At 45.0% G+C, this 21043-nt stretch overlaps 1 protein-coding gene across 1 annotated transcript in view; it reads right to left on the bottom strand.

Annotated features, from left to right (window-relative positions):
• Positions 1 to 20796, bottom strand: part of LOC146834492 (ferric reductase 1-like) — a 329590-nt gene extending 308794 nt beyond the window's left edge. Inside the window, exon 1 of the mRNA XM_085600112.1 lies at positions 20693 to 20796. Within this exon, the coding sequence (XP_085456238.1) occupies positions 20693 to 20713 (21 nt within the window). The 5' untranslated portion in view covers positions 20714 to 20796. The remainder of the gene's footprint in view (positions 1 to 20692) is intronic.
• Between the last annotated feature and the right edge of the window lie 247 nt (positions 20797 to 21043).

Below are 21043 nucleotides of genomic sequence, written 5' to 3'. Positions count from 1 at the left end.
GTCCCCGTACGACTCGTATCCGGTCTTTTTACCGTACGAATCGTACAAGTGCCGTACAAACTGCCAAGTACGATTCGCATGGGAGAAAGTCCATACGAATCGCATTGGGAATAATTCCCCACACGTCCTCGGGTCGGAAAATGTGTCCGACACGTCCCCGGACTATTTACCGTACAAATGTGAAAAGTGAAGTCCGACCGCGCAAGTACGATCCATCCTGTGCGTCCGATGTTACAACCGTATGGAAAAAACACCGTCCGCACCGAACTCCCATAGCAACCATGGAGACATGTGCCCGCATACGCGCCGACCCCCCCCAGCCCCCGTGAGTACACGCCGACCCCCCCAGCCCCCGTGTACGTACGAGTCGAACCCCCCCAGCCCCCGTGTACGTACGAGTCGAACCCCCGCCAGCCCCCGTGTACATACGAGTCGCACCCCCATGTGTGTACACCTGTGTATGTGCGGACCGTACCCCCGTGTATGTACACCCGTGTACGTACGAGTCGTACCCCCACCCGTGTATGTACACCCGTGTACGTACGAGTCGCACCCCCTGTGTATGTACACCCGTGTACGTACGAGTCGTACCCCCACCCGTGTATGTACACCCGTGTACGTACGAGTCGAACCCCCGTGTATGTACACCCGTGTACGTACGAGTTGTACCCCCACCCGTGTATGTACGGTGCGTACCCTCAGCGCTACGCGCTGGGGGTACGCACCGTACATACATGGGTGGGGGTACGACTCGTACGTACACGGGTGTACATACAGGGGGGGGTACGACTCGTAGGTACACGGGTGTACATACACGGGGGCGTTCGACTCGTATGTACACGGGGTGTACATACACGGGGGGTTCGACTCATACATACACGGGGGCTGGGGGGGGTTCGACTCGTACGTACACGGGTGTACATACACGGGGGGGTTCGACTCGTACGTACACGGGTGTACATACACTGGGGGGGTTCGACTCGTACGTACACGGGGACTGGGGGGGTTCGACTCGTACGTACACTGGGGCTGGGGGGGTTCGACTCGTACGTACACGGGGCTGGGGGGGGTCGGCACGTACTCACGGGGGCTGGGGGGGTCGGCGCGTACTCACGGGGTCTGGGGGGGGTCGGCGCGTACTCACGGGGGCTGGGGGGGGTCGGCGCGTACTCACAGGGGCTGGGGGGGTACAGCGCATACCGGGCCCCCTCATCTGGTCGTTTCGCGGCGCACTTCGCTTTTCCGGCACTTTTTGGGTGCCATAAAAATGTTGCCGTCCGGACTGCTGTCGGTTCCAATCGTACTTCCTGGTTCGTGGAACGCAGGCTGCATGCGTCCCGACGTCACGTCGGCGCTTTTCCAGATGTCATTTGTATGTTTATTTTCCTCGGTTGGTGTTTTGTACGAATCGTACGGAAATAGTGTTTCCGTGCGAATCGTACTTGCATGTTTGTAAAATTTTACAACCGGGTACGAGTCGGACGGAGAAAACCCTCCGACCGACGGTTCGTACCCGGTTTTTCGAGGATCGGAATCGGCACCTTATTTAGAATATTCTGCCTAGCACCAGCGTCCTACTAAAGAATGTGCTGAGATTCTTGTGCTTCATCACACCCTATTAGATCTTCCTGCTTTCACAATGAACTTTGCTGTGGATTCATAATGAATAGACTGTCAGAATGAAGAATAAGTTAGAATTATTTGATGTATGCTTAACCAGCACATTGTCGATACATTTGTTTCATTGAATTTGTTTAGCCCTTTATATTCACATTGGGACATTGAAAGCAGCTAATAACGTAGGTAAGAAGGCTCTCATGAGAACTTTCCTCCATGTTTCCACATTTGCAACATTGAATTTACTATGTACCGGTGTGAATGTTTTCTGTGGGAATTGGGAGGAGAAGCAGCAGATGTCGAAGACACCATCATATGAGCGGTTTCCATTGGCTGAAAGCATCATACCCCTAGTAAGTTTTGGTACACTATTATGCATTTTTATACTATAATTGAATGTTCAGAGTTAGAGAGTTGGGACATTACTACAGATACTCCTTTCGACTTTGAGAGAGTCTTTTCTTTAACCATCCTAAAACCCAATACTTGCTTCTCGTTGCTGGAAACTACAGCTGACAGTGACTTAACCCTCCTTCATACTGACTTTACTTGATCAATGCTATGGGTTCGCTAATAGAACCTATAGCATGGGTTCTCTAATATGGTAGGTTAGGCTCCTTTAGCTAATTTAGTGACAAAATTCCTTTATGAAATACTCTGTTTGATTTGATTTGTCAATAATTACCGTTTTTACCGATTTCTGTAATTTGTACTAACTGGAATAAAGATGACAAAACCATACTAATCCTTTATTTGATAAAATAAAGGCTTTGGAAACATTTTGTCTTCATTGACTGAAAATTACAGTACCTGACAGTTGATGATTTTTATTTATATATTTGTGTGACCTGTGCTTTTTATACTTGCTCTATTCACAACACGGTGGCAAAGGTCTATTTGACCTGTCAAGGTCCAGCAGGATTTCGAGGGTCCAAGCAGTAAATTGGGGTGTTTGGTTTAATACCCGATTTGTGCCAATCATTTGGTGCTAACACCTGTGGCTTGAGCACCTCTGGACCCTCCCACCTTCTAAGGCACCTTCCACGAAGGCCCTCACCACTAAAAATGGCAACAGACTGCCTGTGCCTGCCCCGGCAACTTCACCCTCCGCTTCGGCACTCTCCACTCCAGGTATCTGACTACAGGATTTTCTTGAAGACCTGTGTGGCTTAAACTCTGCTTGGTTGCCTGGGCTCCAGACTTGCCACCCTACTCTTTGCTCCCTGCTCCTCTGGCTCACAATCCACTGTGCTCTGCCCACAATCCACCAGATTCAAGCAAAGAAGTAAGTGTAATAAGTATTCAGCCTTCTATAAGCCACCAGCAGAGACAATCAGGTCCCAGCATGGCAGCTAAATGAGCTAACATTGATGTTTATCTACCATGCAAAGACTTAGGGGCCCATTAGCATGGCAGGCGGATCGCCACCACCCGACCGGCGGTGACGATCTGCCTGCCAACACACCCCACTGGACGGCCTTTTACCCCCCGCCACATTTGCATGGCGGGGGGTACCGCGGCGGACAGAAAGACTGTCTGACACTTTTACGCCGGTAGGCAATTGTCCCTATTGCCTACCGGGCAGAAAAGGCCCATAATATGGTGGAGGTGCCTTGCTGGCACCGCCATCCATATTAGTATGTGGCATTTTCAATGCCTTTCCTCGAAAGGCATGCGGTCTTCGCTTCGGGGTCCCGTTGCGGGCCCCCAGGGGGGTGGGGGGCTGCACTTGGGGAGTACCTATGGTACCCCCCAACATTGGCATGGACAAGGTGCCTGTCACGTTGTGCATGCCAATGCACAACATGCATATATTGCATTGTGGCGGGTGCTGCTTACAGCACCGCCCGCCGCAATGCAATATATGCGGGATGCCACCGCCACCGTGGCGGTGGCATCCTAATTGCCATGGCAGGACCACTGCACCTCTGGCGGTGAGTCCCGCGTACCGTTACGGTGGTGGGCGACAAAGTCCGTCCGCCATCGTAATGCACCCCTTAGTGCCTGATTTTGAGTTGGATTGTTATGGAAAATCCTTCAGTTTGTATAGAAAATGCAAACCTGGAAGAGAATCTGACAATTTCTTCCCAAAGCGATTCTTGTGGTGGCGGAAATTCTGCTGGTAAATTTATCACCAGATTTTGCACTTCCTACAATAATCTAAAGGGATAGATATATCAACAATTTGTGCCAGTACAAAGCTAAAAAAGTGGCTAAAAATGGAGCAAACTGTTGACAAATTAGTTGGGCTCATTTGAGTGCTATAACATGAACTCCTTCAATTCTCCAATTTGTTAAACAAGACGTTTTTCTCGAGAACTACAAACTTGCAATCATATTTGTCCACATTGTTTTATTCGGAGCCAGGGTGAACTCCAAAAGTGATGCAAACTGGCATAAAGTGTTGTATTAATATCTACTTTCCAGCGTAAAACTTTTTTTGTGCTAGAAAGTAGCCATAAAAGTAACTCAAATACTGATTTGCGCTACTTTGCTCTACTTTGCACCTAGAACTCATCCCATAGGAGGTACATGCTTATTCCCAAGAAACCACTCAGGGTTTTTGATGTGGAGCCCTATCTACTAACTATGATAGGAAGGACTTTGCATCAGAAATTAATGACTCCTCTAATCTTGTGTTAACCAAGGGCGGCTCCTCCGTTATGAGAAACATAAAATGACAATAAATTAGAGTTATTGTCATTTTATGTTTAGTTTCCTGCTGCTGTGTGGTGGGCAGGTGGGCGGGGCTGCTCTCCTCTCTGAGCAGGAGAGGAGTGGTTTGCCCAATTGTAAGTGGACAATGACTGTTTGGTCAACCCTCTCGGGCTCCCCAACTAGTTATGCGCACTTCCCTGTTCTCCATGTAGGCTGCATTACAGCCTGCATGGAGAACATATCCATCCCTCCAGACCCTGGCTGAGTGCCGTGTTACGGCGCTCAGACCAATCACAATTGCAGCGTTGTGATTGGCTTAGGGGAGGGAGCCCGTCTATCTGCTTCCTGTTCCTGTCGGAGGCAGGAGAGCAGGAGCAGGGAAGATGCAGGACCCGGACTTGAGGTAAGATATTTAATTTTTTTATTTCTGATCCCCCTTCCCCTGCACGACTTCCGCTCCCCCACCACCTGCTTGCACCCCGCTACTTGCGAGTCATGCCAGCCGCGACTGGTGCTAACAAAGAGAACTGGTTTTATTTCTCCTAACCTTTCCCACACTGCTAGCCTGCTGCACATTACAACACTATTATGATGTGGGGAAAGTTTTAGAGTATGTCTAGTCATAGTATTTTGTACTGGAAGGTTACCATTCCTGTTCCAACTTATGCTAGACATCGATGGGAAAGAGAGCAGCCATACCATATCTTAGTATGACACTACCCAGCTCTCTCTTCCTAGCGCAACGCAGTGCAGCAACTCTGCTGCTGTGCTTTGTCACACTATAAATTAGTGAATCAAGCCGGAGAATTTTCTGTTGTAATCAGGCACTTAGTCCTTGGTGCATGAATAGGTATAAAATGGCTTAATGGTCCTGTAGTGCACTTTAGATGCAGGATGTGTGACCTAATTATGCAACTAACATTGGCATAGCAATTAGGTACTGTGCTTATGTGGTGACTGCACTCATGCACATATTAGAAACCTAACAGGGCTAGCTCAGCTTTTCATCATTCCAAGATTAGTGAATATGAGTACAATTTGCACTAAATTAGCATAGGTTACAGTAATACATGCTAATTTCAGTGGTGCTTGTTAAAATCCCAACACAAAATAGGGATATTTACAAGGATCTATCGCCGATTTAACAGCACTTTATCGCAGCAAAAGTAGCGATAAACTTATCACCCCAATCACAAGCTGGTGTAAACAGCCCACATCACCAGTTTACCCGTGATAGCAGCCGCAAAAAACATCGCCACGATGGCCCCCGCAACTATCTTTAATGAGATGCAGTGTAGGCGTTGCCGTGCCAAAAACCACGACAACACCACTCCACAACATTCACAACAACCAGCCAGAACTGCGATAAGAACACAAAACAGCGATAAGGCGTGTTAGCAGCAGGAAAATAACACCTGCTCTGACCTGGTGCAAAGTCGGACCACGGCCTGCACCACAAAAGGGAGCACAGCCCACAGTCACATCGGAAGGGCAACAGATGCACCCGGGCAACTGAACATGCAGCCCAGAGGGCCCAAAGGGCAACAACACCCGCCTCCGCCACCCCCAGGACCACCCCCTCCCTGGCACCCCCCTGACAAAAGACATACCACATCAGCTACACCTAAACACGTCCAAAATAATCCGCTTGATGTCGCACAATCACAACTGGTGACATGCATGCGTCGTCACAAAAATGAGCATCACACATTCACTTTCAAAGCAACAATTGAAACTTTATTAACATGAACACTGAAATGAAATGAAGACACATGGTGGCTCCCCTCGGGACAATCCGTAGGTCACAACCTGCAAGACAAAAATCATGATGAGAAGGTGTGTCCTGCGCACATCAAAGGTCAGAGAGAGAGCAAAGGAGAGAGAGAGAAAGAGAGGGGAAGATAGAGATAAGAAGAGAGGGAGAGAGAGAGAGAGAGATAAGAAGAGAGGGGAGAGAGAGAGAGAGAAGAAGAGAGGGGGAGAGAGAAAGAGAAGAAGAGAGGGGGAGAGTGAAAGAGAAGAAGAGAGGGGGAGAGAGAGAGAGAGAGAGAGAAAAGAAGAGAGGGGGAGAGAGAGAGAGAGAGAGAGAGAGAGAGAGAGTTCCGCCCCTGCGCACCCAGGCCACACTGCTCACTAGCTGCCATCGGTGTGTCTCCAACCACTTGTCGGTATGTATAGCAGGACACCAGGTCACACATCTGAGACAGACCCGTCATCTGAAACAGAGTCCAGATACATGATTGGCACAGTACACACAATTGCACAAGACAACATAGCCTGCCTGCCCATGCACACCCAGGCCTCACTGCTCACCTTCCGCCACTGGCGTGTAGACAGGAGGTCCCACCACGTGCCGCTGCAAGCCACAAGCCCGGGGCCTGCGGACATGGCACCCTCAACACCATGCAGCCCCGCTCCACAGGCCACCAGGTCTCACGTTTGGTGCTGGGTTTTGATCACTCCACGGCATAGGGCATACCAGTGCACCCGGCATCATCGCAGGCTGCACACCCGCTCAGCCCAATGGGTGCCACTAACTCTGGGATCCCGGAAGCGACGCCACGTGGCGGTAGGCCCGCGCTGCCCGCTGGCTCTGGCCTACACTGCGGTCCAGCAGGGCACACAAAACCTGAGCTGTCCGGACCGCCGGGACGGGGCATCATCGCAGGCTGCACACCCACTCAGCACTTAAGGCGGCCCTACCTCAGTGCACACAAAGTCACCGTCCCGTGGCAAGGTGCCTGTGCCAGCCGCAAAGCTTCGGGTGCCACTAACCCTGTGCAACCCCAGTCAGTGCCACGTGGTGGTAGGCCCATGACAGCTGCAAGGACTGGGGTGCCACTAACCCTGTGAGCAACAACTCATGTGCCCTTTATGATTGAGAACTGTGGAGCGTCCGTCATACAGTCACCACCCGCAGAGGGGAATGTTGGCGGAGTCACATGGTCTGTGACGCCTGTGCCGGATGGGTGTGGTGTGCGTGCAAACCTGCCCTCAGGGAGTGGCTATGACATGCGGACAACTAGACCAGTGACCTGCACACCACCAGAGTGTACACCTGCGACGGGTAGCAATGAGGGCTCGCCTCGGAGCGTAAGCGGAGTGGTCTGGCCTGCCATACGCCGGACCAGCACAGGGCCTGCAGAAATGACTTGTGGGCTCTGGGCGTGGTTCAGTGCATGTCCGGACATGGAAGTGACTGATGCGTGTGTCCCTGTTGTAGTGTTCACGGGACCCGGTACACAATATGCAATGTAGCACCCTCTGACTGGCATCCAACAGGATGAGCATCATTGATGCAAGGGAAATCAATGTCCCTACATTCATCCACACATTCATACATGAATGATGAAAGACATGACACAGCAGTGCGTCACTGGATGTTTATTGCACATCCAGTGTAGTTCTGCAGCTAGAGCGGTACAGGGCAATGCCGAGCACACTACACAATATGGGCCAGCCAGAGACCTTTCGGGGATGACAAGTACTGTGGAAGAGGAAGGGTACAGTCCGCAGTCTGGTCGCCATGTCATTGGTCATCAAACAGGATATAGCAGTCCATGTCGCTGTCCAAGGTGAGTGCATCGGAGTGTATCGGGGGTCAGTGGTAGGTTATGAGGCCATGTGCGGCACCAAGCAGAAAGAGGCCAGGTGGCGGAAATGAATGCTAGTGCCACAAACCCATCCACGTCCTCATCCCCGGATGTGTGCTTTGCCCCACTTGTGGGTGGTGCAGTACCGGCTGAGGCACTGTGTGCCACTGACACATCAGATGCCGGAGTGGATACATCTGCCGCTCTGTGAGGCAATGGCACACCAGGGGGTGGAGATGTGGATGGTGTGGGGGCAGCAGCATTTATCTGCGCCACGCCTTGTGGCAGCAATACCAGGATGATGATCTGCAGGGCATGGTAGATCCCAGCTACATTTCGCTGATGTACAGCCGTGGCTGCCATCCTTTCCACCTCCATTTGCACCATGTCCTCCATGAGCCTCCGCATGTGTGCCAACTCACGGCTGGTATCACTGGTGCCCCTCTGAGCGGACAGGTGTTCTTCTCTTTGCGTCAGGACTCCAGCTATGTCAGTCAGGGCTCGTTGGAGACCATGGAGCGGGCCTAGACACCGATGGATGGCATCCAGTTTGGTGCCGCACCTGCTCAGCCGTCTCCCTCTGGGCCTCCAGCACACGGCGTTGGAAGGCTGTGTGTTGTTCCTGGGGGTCTTGGGAGACTGCTGGGGACGTGGGTGCCTCCTGCTGGGTGGTTTGGGTAGTGGGTGGGGTCTCCTCGATGCAGCTGGTCAGCCCCGATCCTAGAGGTGAGTCGCGGATGATGTCAATGATGTCTAGGAGGGCTTGTGCGTTGATGCTGGGGTTGTCCTCCTCGTCATCAGTGAAGAGTTGCTGGGATTGCTCTGCAGGGGGTATTGACGGTGGCCCTGCAATGTGAAGGGGAGAGGGTGTATTTCAATGTGTCCACATGTATGTAGCCGCATGGTACATGTTGACATTCAGACAGCATGGCATTGTACATTGTGACAGTCAATAGATCTGAGCAATGACCCAGAGTCATTGAGGGTGTGCACTGTGCTCTGCTTGATTGTGCATGTGTGCCATCGTGGCCATCTCCACCCGTCCCCTCAGTACCTGGTGGTCACTCACTCTGTTGTGGTTGTGTTGTGTCCTGTTGAGCAGTGTCCGGTCCCCCGACTCCTGCCACAGTATCCACACTGATGACTGTCAACACCAGCTCCTCCATGCCATCCAGCACAAGCTGTGGTGCTGGGCCCCCACCTCAAGTCTGCATTGCTGCCTTCTGGTTGGCTGTGAGTTTCTCCTTGGTCTTTCTCTTGATGTCATTCCATCACCTCTTGACCTCGTCCATTGTCCTCTTGTGCTCTCCGACAGATTTCCCCTTGTCCAGGATGTCCCACCATATTCCAGTTTTGGTTCCCAATGACACGTTGGAGGTGACGAACAGTTGTTGATGTTGTTCCATCACCTCCGTGACTATGATCCTGTTCGCTTGCGGACTGAACTTCGTCTTCCTCTTCTTCTTGTCCTTGCCCTTCGCTGTCCCTGAGCGACCGGGCTCGTCGTCCGGGGTGCTTGTGGGGTTGTGCTCGTCCTCTGCACCTGCTCCGGCTGCCTCCATAGTGCTTGGGTGGTTTTTCTACTTTTATGGTGAGTTTTCCCGCCTACCAGGTGTGTGTTGCAGGCTTGGCGCTGCTTATCGCTGATTTCCTCATCGCGCTTTGGCCCATCGCAATTTTTTTTGTGTTGTGGTTTGTGTGTTTATCTCCATCGGGGTAGTTGTATTGCATACATTGTCTGCGGTTCCGGCAGACTATCGCATGGTACCGTCTTGTTGAGGATTCCACGTTGTCACTGGGTTATTTTCCTGCGATGTTGAGAGTTGAGTTAAGCTACTCTTGGGGTAGTTATTACATGTTCTTGTGAATATACCCCAAAGTTGTGTGGTGGTGGTTCATTCACAAATTGGGAACTACAATGTTCTTTTATTTTAGATTTCCTCGCTTAATGCAGTATGTGCCCATAACAATGTACTCTACCAAAGCAGATAAGTACATGTTAAACATGTTTCATTTGGGATTCTGTGTCAGTGCTAATACCAAATGTATGCACACTGTTGCAGTGGGTTCGCATTAAACATCTGTCTGTGAAATGATCAGCTCATAATTAGTACAAAAGTAGGTGCCCGGACCCTTCTCAAGAGGCCACTGCAGTCTGCACCACCCATTGCCCCTGCCAGTGACAGTACCAGCACAACTACCAACCATTGCACGCCTAAAAGGTTGGCAATTCAGACTATACAAGGTCACCCAAAGCTATAATAATAGCGTGTGTGGCAGGTATTATTCATTTTTAATGTGTATTAACTTATTGAACACAGTTGTTGTGCTCATTTCATAATCAGACATACAGCGCTGCCATGTGGTGGAGTGTCACTAGAGTAGGTGCTGAGAATTAAGTGCTGGTGCTGAGCACCAGATGCCATTGGCTCAAATTATACACTGGCCATAATGTATTCACTCACTCCAATTCTGCTGGTAGGTCAATTATTTTATTGACACATCACAGGCTTTACCTAAAAGGTAGTACTCAGCAGGGAAAAACAGAAAAAACATTGGCAAAACCAATAGGATTCGCTTTTCTAAAAAAGCAAAACTAATGGGTCTAGACTTTTATTAGGGAATGTATATAGTAATAGTCGGGTGACTTTATGTGTGTTGCTCGAAACTGTCTTAAAAAAACATAATATCATGGAGAGGGGATGTAGAAGTGGATCGATGAGGCACAGATGAGGCCTAGCAGGTGGGGCTGCTGTTCTTGGAAATGGGAACCTAGGTTACAATCCCAGCTTTGGCTCAACATTCTGTGATTTTAAGGAAATCACTTAAAGCCGTATTTAGAGTTTAGTGGGTGGGATAATCTGTCTCAAACTTGATGGATGTCCTGTCTGCTATATTACAAGTGCGTTATAGCCCATGCCACCTGCAGTACAGCGAACAGGATATCCGTCACATGTGATTGAGTATCTAGTCCGCCAAACTCTAAATAAGGCCTTTACTCTCCCCGTGAGCCAAGTTTGCGCTATTTAAACCTTTAAAAAGTACCAAAATAAAGCAATTTCTTATACTACAACAGTATGAAATGTGTGAACAGATTGATTTGTCAGATTTAGGCAGCACCCTCAAAGATTATTGTTATAAAAGTAGATAAAAGATGCAGCTTGTGAAGATTGCAAACCTTATTTGATCAACAGAAAAAGAGATATAGGAAGCACTGCTGAGAGGAGGACTTTGGCCCTGGCCACGTGTCGTCCTTCCTACTGGATTTGATTGTGCAGAAATTGTTTGCTTCTGCTGAAAAAGAATGTTTGAATTGCACAGAGTTTGCTCACTACGAAAGATCTGAGTTTAGTATGGTGACCAACCAATGATAAAGGCTATAAGTCTGATTGGTTGGTTGGGAATCGTTTTGTCAGATGCCACAAGTCGGATCTGTTTTTTATGAAACATTTTGAATTCTATGACAAATACACATGAAAGAATTTTACATTATAAACCTTCAGGCAAACACAAAAAGAAGGGGGTTTACATTGTGAACCTTCTGACAAATACAATAGGAAGGGCTTTTACAATGCAAAGTGTCACAAATGCAATAGAAAGTGGTTTTACATTGTGAACTTCATGACAGACAGCAGAGGAAGAGACTGCATTTTGAGCTATTTGACTAATAAATTAGGAATGGGTTTTACATTGGCAACTCTGTGGCAAATACAATAGGAAGGGATAAGTGCATATTTATCCCTTTTCAGATATGTGCTTCGTGATGAATGTTGTTTCCAGAATGAGAATTAATGTTCATGTTAATGTATAGTTTAGGCCAGCATAAATTGTTGAAGGGCCTCTCTAGGTAGAGACCACATGGCCATGTTTAAGTTCATGTAAAGACATAAGGTTGTTTTTATTGATCATTAAATGTGACAAATGCAGTAGGCCTCCTTTATTTACACAGCAAAAGAATTGACAGAGCCTGTGGACTTAACCTTTTTGATTGTGAAAAGCCTCATGATTTCAAGTAGTCCCATATAGGACTATTGCTAGTTTTTAGGATTAGAGCCTGCTGAAGTGCAAACTGTCACTTGGTACCATACAGAAAATGGTAACAGACTAGATCTACCAGGTTAGTTGCCTGTGTGATAATTCTTTAGGGGTTGTGATGTGCACCCTGGTTGACCTGTGAGGCCCCTAAAGGAGTACTTTTCATTTGGAATTCAACCTGAAATCATTTAAATATTGTCATTTTGAGTATAGTAGTCAGTTGTATGTGCAATAATTAACTTTTTCTTTTTATAGAAAAGGCAATTGTTGTAAATGTATTTATTGTGTGTTAGTTGTGTGTGCTGCTCAGTTGGTAGCCCCAACACCTTCCAGGGTCAGCCATGGGCTGTTCTGCTTTGGGACACTGAAAGAAAAGGTTTACACTGTGAACTATTTTGACTAGTGTGCTAGAAAGGGGGCTTACACTGTGAATGCGCTGATAAATTCAAGACGTTTTGAACAGAGAACTCTGGGACAATTGCAATAGGTATCGCTCCATGTTGTAAACTCCTTAATGAACACCACATTGTTTAACACTGAGACCTTCTGACAGATTTCTAGTTTAGATGATGCTTGAGAGGTCTTATTTTCATTGTGTCCATTTATAATGTAATTCTTATTTGTAGTTGTGTTAGAATTAACATACCTTTTCTTTTTTGAAACTGTGCATTGATTTATTAAGAATTATTGTGCACTTTGTGGAGTTCTGTAGCATTTATTTAACCCCTTTATTTGTTTTAAATCATTCCCTTGACTTAACAATTTATTTTACAACGCTGTTGCTATTCAATTCTGATAGTACAAAGTAGTAGAAACTGTGATTTTGTCCTTAAACCTTTGAATGTCTAGCTTCATTGGCATATTTAATGACCAATAACCTGAAGTTGAATGCAGATAAAACAGAGGTGTTGGTTCTAGGGAGTCATCCTTAGATCTCAACCTCTATTCAGTATTCACTGGGTCTTGGTCTACCCCAGACCCTGCTATTTTGACAAAAATGTTGGTGTTACTATCAATGCTTATCTGACCTTGTACCCACATGTCAAAAAGATCTCTGGTACAAGTTACTCCCTTTGAAGAGCGTAAGGGGAGTTCATTGGTGCCTCTAAGAAGTAGGGCGAAGGTTTGGGTTATTGAAATGCAGTCATGCTTGACTTACCTAAATATATCATTTGTTGCATTCAGACTGTGCAAAATACAGCTGCCATCTTTGTGTTTAATTTACCTCAGTGCACTTCTGTTAAATCACAGTCTGAGTTCCTCCGCAGGTTACCGCTGAATAAACATATTTTGTTTATGACACTATGCATGGTGCACAGGGCACTTGTTGGCTCTTGTCCTAAGTATGTAAACTCTCTCATTCGGCCCTACATGCCCTCTCACATGCTTCATTCCCGTTTTCATGCATTCTTGGTTCTGCCCATGTTCATTCATACCAGAGCAGACAGGTGCTTGTTGTTGGTCCTTGTTCCTATTCCCAGTATACTGAGTAAAAGGGTACTGCCCAGGTGAGTGGTATGCCTGTAAGAGTGAAGGGTGCAGCACATAAAGTCAAACCTATTTAGGTTGACAATGTTTGTTTTCAAATGAATATACAGTTCAGTGATTTTTTTGGTAGACCGATGAGGCAGAAGAATCAGACAGAGCTTAAAGTATTAAATGTAGCTGTATTAGGAGTGAGATAAGGGGAGAAAAAAGAACAGATTTTCAGTGGGTAAAGGGAGTATAAATATGTGAGTTTTGGAAAAATTGTGTGACAAAAAGGAGTAGATGAAATTGGGTTTTCGATTGAGGGGAGTCAAAATCCTTGTCAAGCTACAACCACACACCTTGTCAAGGTCAACTACAAAAGTTAACCTGTGCCTAACCTTCTATAGCTTGCCACAAAAGCAATCAGGCTTAACTTGGGTGCAATGCGTTAAGTATTTATGCAGCACACAAACAGTAATAAAGTGAAAAAAGAAACACAAGAAAACTCCCAATCTAGAAAAATAGAGTACATCTTTATAATTTATTTGACACAGAGACAACAAAAATCCAATCAGTAGAACTGGAGTTATGAATTGTTAAGACTTTAGTGAAAATAGCACCATAAAGTGCAAAACGCCAACTATGGCCATGCTGGACCAGTCCAAATCACACATTCAGACAGACCGCGATAGAGCACAGTTTGGCTACAGTCACCAGATTAAGCCAGCTGAAGTTTTACCTTCTCAAATCTGTGTCAAGAGTCCCGATCCTTATGAAGCTTTTTGGTTCACCCTGCTAGGGATTGTGGCTGTTGTCTGACTAGGGCTCACACCCTAATCAACTAACAGCCCAATTTCTCACAGTAGATAGTTGCTCTTATAAAGACACTGTTGAAAAAGAAATGGGGCGCTCTCCTAACAATAAGCCCTTTTTTGTAATCGAGCACTCCTTTCCTGTTGTCCACTAAGGTGGGCGCCTCGAGTTGCTTTAATTTCATACTGCCTGTTAGTGTATGTCAACTGGATCTCAGTGGATGTCCTCATTCCTTTGACAAAGTATTTCATCACCTCCTCTCCTCTTCTTTTTTTATAAACTAGTGGGACCACCTCATCACAATATTTTGTTCTTTAGTTCGTAAGTCTCTAGTGAATAACACATCCACATAATACATAAGCTGTTTTTCATTACTGTTCCCTCTTGCATTTAAATAGTGGGTGCGCCTATCAACACTTTCCAGATCAGAGTCAATGCAAAAATATCCTGGCACAAATATTATTGTGCCATTGTGCCAGGTCTCCGGAGTGTTTATGGCATCTGAGTAGCACCTTAATGGTATATATTAGACACTAATAATGTGGGATGACAGATATAGATTTTTTTGCTTGCCATTTTCCTGTTGTTTTTATTTAGCAGTGGCAATTCCCACTAGCTGGGCATAAAACTAAACCTAGAGCAGGTTGCTTTGATTTTTAATAGGCACACAAAAACAGTGCAGATTTGATTTGCTTTCGTTATTAATGCAAATTCTCATGACCAGAAAACCCTGGTTGTCTTCGTCACGTTGTATTTGCAGCACTCCTTACACTTATATATTTTAGCGCCAAATTATATAAATGCAACTAGCTTCAAAAGTAGAGGTGTAGAGAGCCTCTACCAGTTTATATAGTGATGTAATAACAGGAGAGAAAACTGTCCCCACTTTACCTGTTTTGTGGCTCCAACTATATTATTTTCTACTGCAAAACAGTCAAAAACTTTACTGCAGAATATACACATTTTGTTATTAAGCAATGAAACTCTTTCAACTTGGACATTGGTAACTCGGGTTGGCGACAGAGTTACTGGGTTTATTATGTCACCCCCTAGAAATGAGGAATTACTAGGAAATCTGGATTCCCCAGATTATTTCTAATTCCTCCCTTGGTTGAACACCTTTCAGCAGTCGAAATGTCTGGAAGAAAAACAACAGGGCTATGGAGTTGCCAGGGATCTGTATTACCGAAGGGCAATGGGAGCTGACTGTACCACTCTATAGCTTTAAGAAGCCACTTTTAATGATGGCCTAATAGTAGGTTCATCCTGGGCAGAATGGAAGTTTATGACATTTCATTATGAACACAACACATTGTGACTTGGTATAAAAATTAGACAGCCCATCCTTAAAATAAAGAACATTAGTAGTAAACTACGCCTACCCCACCATTTACAACCATACACATTTCAGGAATGCACGGTGAGAATCTTTCACACATCTCCCCATTTGAATTTAAGGAATAGTTAAATGTGACTTTGCTACATATGTTTACAAAAACCTTTCCCATCTACATTCTTCGATATAAATACTATATCTTTGACTATTCCCTTTCTTTCATGCCTTTTTGACTGGAGTCTGTCACAATCGGAAATAGAAATAAACTCCATCACCACAAAATATGGAATCCTGGAGGTCCACCTGGGCACTAGTTAGCTCATGGTCCAAAGTTCAAGCTGCAGGCACTCATATTGAGGAAGGAAGTGTGGTTCACTGGTAAACATTTTAATGCTTCCTTGAACATGGGACCTCTCTCAGGGTAAACCTAGGAGAGGCAACGTGTACTGCTAAAAAGGCAAGGGCTACTCAGGATCCACCTGTATAATGGGATTTTATGGGTCTCCCGTATCAAGACTACAGCTGTGGCCTTCACTCATTTTCTCCTTAGCTTCTGACTTTAACTTTCTCTCATGAACTAAAAATGTTCTTCACTTCAACTCCAGTGCTAATGTTTCAATGATGAAATTACAGGGAGCTTTAAATCTGTCTCGCACAGAAAAATTATTGCACAACAGAACACACAGATACACATAAATAATTCGTGGAAAAACTGGGGAATTGTATTACAATTCAGTAAACAAGACAAATATGACTCGATTCCTTTTAGACATAAATGACACTAAAGTGAACTTGCATCACTCCTGCTAGATGACACACAGTACACTGAAAACAGCATAGTATACGTTCTAAAGTGCATTACAACATGGCTTACAGGGTATTACAATGCCGTAAAAACCTATCACTGCTGCTTAAATCTATAAGTAAATATCTAAGTGAAAAGATTTTACAAGAGAAGATTGTAAACGAGTCAGCATTTCACTCAAAAATAAAACAATGCGAACTGATATGATTACACCTTTGTAAGTCAAGGGAACACATATCTCTTGTTCACCAAATTAGAGAATTGAAAGCATCCATGTGGCACTCAAATTAGCAGACTGCCTAGAGTATTAATGACTTAAAAGCTGTGAGGTGAGGTTGCTGGAGATATTTTATTTATAGGCGTCTTCCAGCACACAGTGTAGAGTGGAATCTGGAACCCTCCTAGTATAATGAAATAAACTAGAATACACATCGACTCAAATTTCATTCACATCTCATTTAAATGTCCAGCACAATATACATTTAATTATAAAGGTAGCTGACTTCGTTGGTTGAAAACTAGGCATGAGAAAGAATATACATAAATTAATAGTCTTTACAACAATACGAAAATCAACATTGGCCAAGCGAGATTATATCAGAAGTTGCAGATTGTTTGTAAAAATCTGTATGAATTAATTGGAAATGTTTGCTGATGGTACATGCTGTTAGATCTCATACCACAATAACCATTAGTGGAAAGTGCACAATCACACTCTATGTCCTTCTCCCCTTAGGAATAGAGGAAAGGTCCAGTTTCCATTCGAGCCACACCCCCTATATCTAAGCTGTCAATGGTATCCTGCAAAATAGCCATCTCCTCCCCATTAATTGGGTTTCATTTATTGACTGTGCTACTGCTCTTCAGCCTGACAGAGTAGAATTTCTGTTGTTTAGCCAGAGATCGGTACAATCACACCTTCTTGCTTGCTTTTAATATGCTGTCAGTTTTGTACAACTTCCGAATGGCTAGCATGCCGAAACCTGTAACTAAATCCTGGCCTAATTTTAGGAGAATGACTTTAGACAGTCTTGGTTTTTCAGGCAAAAGTATAAGCATGCTGCAGCCTGTAGTTTCACGTTTCCTTTGGTTGCTGTGGTCTTAAAGGTCTTGGCATGCTCAGTGCTGTCCACTGAACAACATGGACCACAAGGAAGTCGTCCTTTATGCCTTTCTTGCTAAGTGACCATTTTGGTCTGGTACTGGTAGCTTTTAATCTTACCCATTCCTACCTTGCTGGGCCATAGATAAAACATACAAAAGAACGCCTCACAGTTGTGCTTGTAAAGGATCAGTATCACAAGCGCCACACCATTCTCCGAATTTGTGCCAACATCTGGCATAAATGGATTGGTTGAAAGGATGCCTGGCAGCAAGGATGACATGTGACATGTCAGGTGGCGGATCAAAGTCTAGCTGTTGGTGCTCCTTTATAATTGCTTTGCAAGTATATCTATGAATGGGAAGGGGTGTTCATTTGGGTGTGCACTTATGTGCATGCATGGTTGTAAGTGCCACAACAACAAAAAGAGGTCACCCGACCAGAAGTGGAAGCAGGAAGTGCTATGAAGTAAGGGTGAGAATTACAAGTGAAGGGTTTTAAACTCAACAACTATGATTGGCTCAGGGCTTCAAATAAGCCAATCAGGGCTATTGCAAGGAGTAATTAAAAGGAGCTCCCAGAGGAAACAGACACATTAATTGGAGGCATCATTTATTTACCCACCCAATCAGGCCTAAAGAAAAGAAAGGAAGGGAGGTGAACTGTGATTTTTGCAGTGACATGAGCATAATCTCAGGATCAGGTGCATGATAATGGTGCCAGCCCCAGTGGTCAAAAGGGGCCCGATGGGAGGTGATTTGCAACAGTGAGCCTTGGGATGGCAAAAGACAGAGCTGGCTAACAATAAAAAGAGATGGGTTACCCCAAAGCAGACGTGGCGGGCACTCGCAGCCCTAGCCTCGCCGTTGGTTGGCTACCCAGAACTAACAAAAGTAGTGTGTTAAACCTAGTGTATGGTACTGTGATTACTCCAAAGACAAACTACTGAAAGAGAATGACTTCTTCTTCCCCTGATCATTAATGGTGGATTATTGCCCAGTTTGATATAAATCGTCATAAATATAGAAATTGCTTTGCCTTTCCTGTGAGTGGACCGTTTGTTCTCCACTAAGGGACTGCTTTAATGCTGTTCTTCAAAACTGCAGGTTTGGGGTTCATGGCCGGGTGGCCCGAGGACATTGGTTAGATTGCATTGCCCCATCACTTTGGAAGCTGGTTACATTAAGAGCAGGACTGATGCTGGTTGCCATGGTAATCCAGTCGCACCTGCCTTTGAATCATCCATCTTGTCACTGGATATACAGAGGAGTGGCAAGGGATTCTTTTTGATAAAAAAATAGTTCTAATGACACACTATGAAGTCGACAACCTAAAAAACACAAATGTTTACATGAATTCATGAGCCTTTTATCGTGTTTTCCCCATTCTCTCTCGCGCTGAATGAGAATAGTGCTGGATTTTTCCAAGGGCCAATTCCTAATGCATGTCCATCTAAACTGCAAGTCGATGTATCCGGTTTAAGATTCAACATTAAATTAACCCTTTACTTGAAGGCTGCATCTAATTAGAACATTACAATTATTAACTATCTTGCATGCAGTTGTTGTTAAGGAGGTTTTCATCAGCATGAGGTTTACATACGACTTTATCACCTGTGCAAGCAACTTATTTACGTACAGTACTGGAATTGGAAGAACTGTGGGCAACAAATAGGGGGTTGAGTCACAAGATGCGGAGTCATGAAAAACAGTCGGTCTGCCTACTTCTACATGTAGGTTTTTTTGTTTTAAAATTATATCACAAAGAAAGTAAATTAGTTCTGCTGCAAAGGCTGCATTTTAAAATATCTTATTGGGTTAAAGCATCTGCTGCAGAGAGGTTTGTGTGCCCAGTAAAGCTCATGAAACAATAGTAATGGCCTGATGGTTTTATTTTTTTAAAATTTTATTGGAGATTTATATAGTGCGAACTCGACCAGAAGGTATTGGAGCGCTTTACATGAGCACCGGCTATGGTACACATTCAGGCACGGGGAGATTAAGTGATTTGCCCAGAATCACAGGATGTGGACGTGACCCCGAGGCTTGAACCCTGGTTTCCAACACCAAAGTCGGCAATGTAGCCGACAGACCACTTCCTCTCCCCAAATGGTTAAAGCTGGAGGGATCTGTGATTTATTTTGTATAGAGGGTTGATGGGTCTCCTGCAAAGAACATCCTGTAACATACATGCATATGGCAGATTATTATGTTATGTAGATGGGTAAGTGGATCAAGGCTTTTGACACAAAGGCCCTTTTATTACTTGTAGTTCATAAATTGCAATCCTTCGACTATAAGACAGCGAGCTGAACAAGCATCAATGCCCTTCATGCAAACAGCAAGGCCTGAGTTTACAATCCTATTGTTTTTTCTCAATCTGTTATTATAAGGTGCTAAAACGAGATTCTTTGGGTAGTAATAAAGGGCAACACCAAGCACTGCATCACGTTTTAAATCATGACTTTCTACCAGCCATACATTCGTAGCATTTAATCCGTACTAGTAAATATAATGTGTGATTCCTACAGCTCGAAACCCTCTTTGTAATACGTAACATCCTGTACATTGATATACGCACTTGTATGTTTTATTGTCAATGTATAAAGTGTGCATAAGATGTAAAGCACTCTGACACCCTTCAGTTGGAATAGTGCTATAAAAGAATTAAATAAAAAAAATAGCAAGTGGTCTTTAAATTGTTATTCGTGTAAGTACTCGAGCATACCGATACATCTGGCATTCTTACATACATGCATATCTCTTACACATAAGGGTTGCACAAAGTCAATAACCTTGCTCCAAATCATAGTTTGTCTTAAGGACATGTGAAATATTAACAACCTGTGTGCCTTTGTTTCCCCAGTGCATTGGCCTCTAGGCGTTAGGCTCTAGATAGCTCCCAAGCTGGGATCATACTCAAACAAAAGGAGGGCTGATGCTCCTTTAAATTTGGCATTTGTTTTGAGCCCAGATGGAAGAGAAAATAAATGAAAAAAATGCCTTGCCACCTGCACATTACTTCTCCGAACAGAAAGCAGACAATGTGTGGGTGCTGCTGAATTGGGTACCGGTGTTGGAAAACTGCATTTCTATAAGGTACAAATACATTCTAAATTACGCAACACTTCCAGATAATTTAACTTAGTTAAATTGTTTTTCAGAATTACTTTGAATTAAAAATATGCAAATATGTAGTTAATTTGTTTAAAGATCTTGTGTTTTTGCCTCTGCCCATAAACCCTAAAATGCCCTCTTTCTTACCTTGCAACGTCTTCCCTTCATGCAGCGCGCTCTTAGATACTCCGGTCAGGAGCTGACAGGGGGGGCAATACACGCAGCAAGTGGAAAGATGCTCTTGTTTCTATGCTGCCCTTCCCAGGTCACATGATCTTGTCAAGTCACCAAACACGCCTGAGGCAGAAAGTCTTGACACATTCTATCAGTGTCCTTTCCAGCACTTAGAAAAACCATACCTTTATTTTTTGTTTAAGTATGAATATAAAAGATTCAGCACTTGCTGTATCTAGTACCTTGCATGTACTCTTATGTGTCTTCCGTTATCAATAAATTAAAATTTGCTGATAGATTATTCCATTTTGGATAATGTTCTTA

Source organism: Triturus cristatus, chromosome 4_2 (genome assembly GCF_964204655.1).
Source record: "Triturus cristatus chromosome 4_2, aTriCri1.1, whole genome shotgun sequence".
Taxonomy (NCBI): domain Eukaryota; kingdom Metazoa; phylum Chordata; class Amphibia; order Caudata; family Salamandridae; genus Triturus; species Triturus cristatus.
The sequence above is the reverse complement of the archived record's forward strand: the minus strand, read 5'-3'. Positions and strand labels throughout refer to the sequence as shown.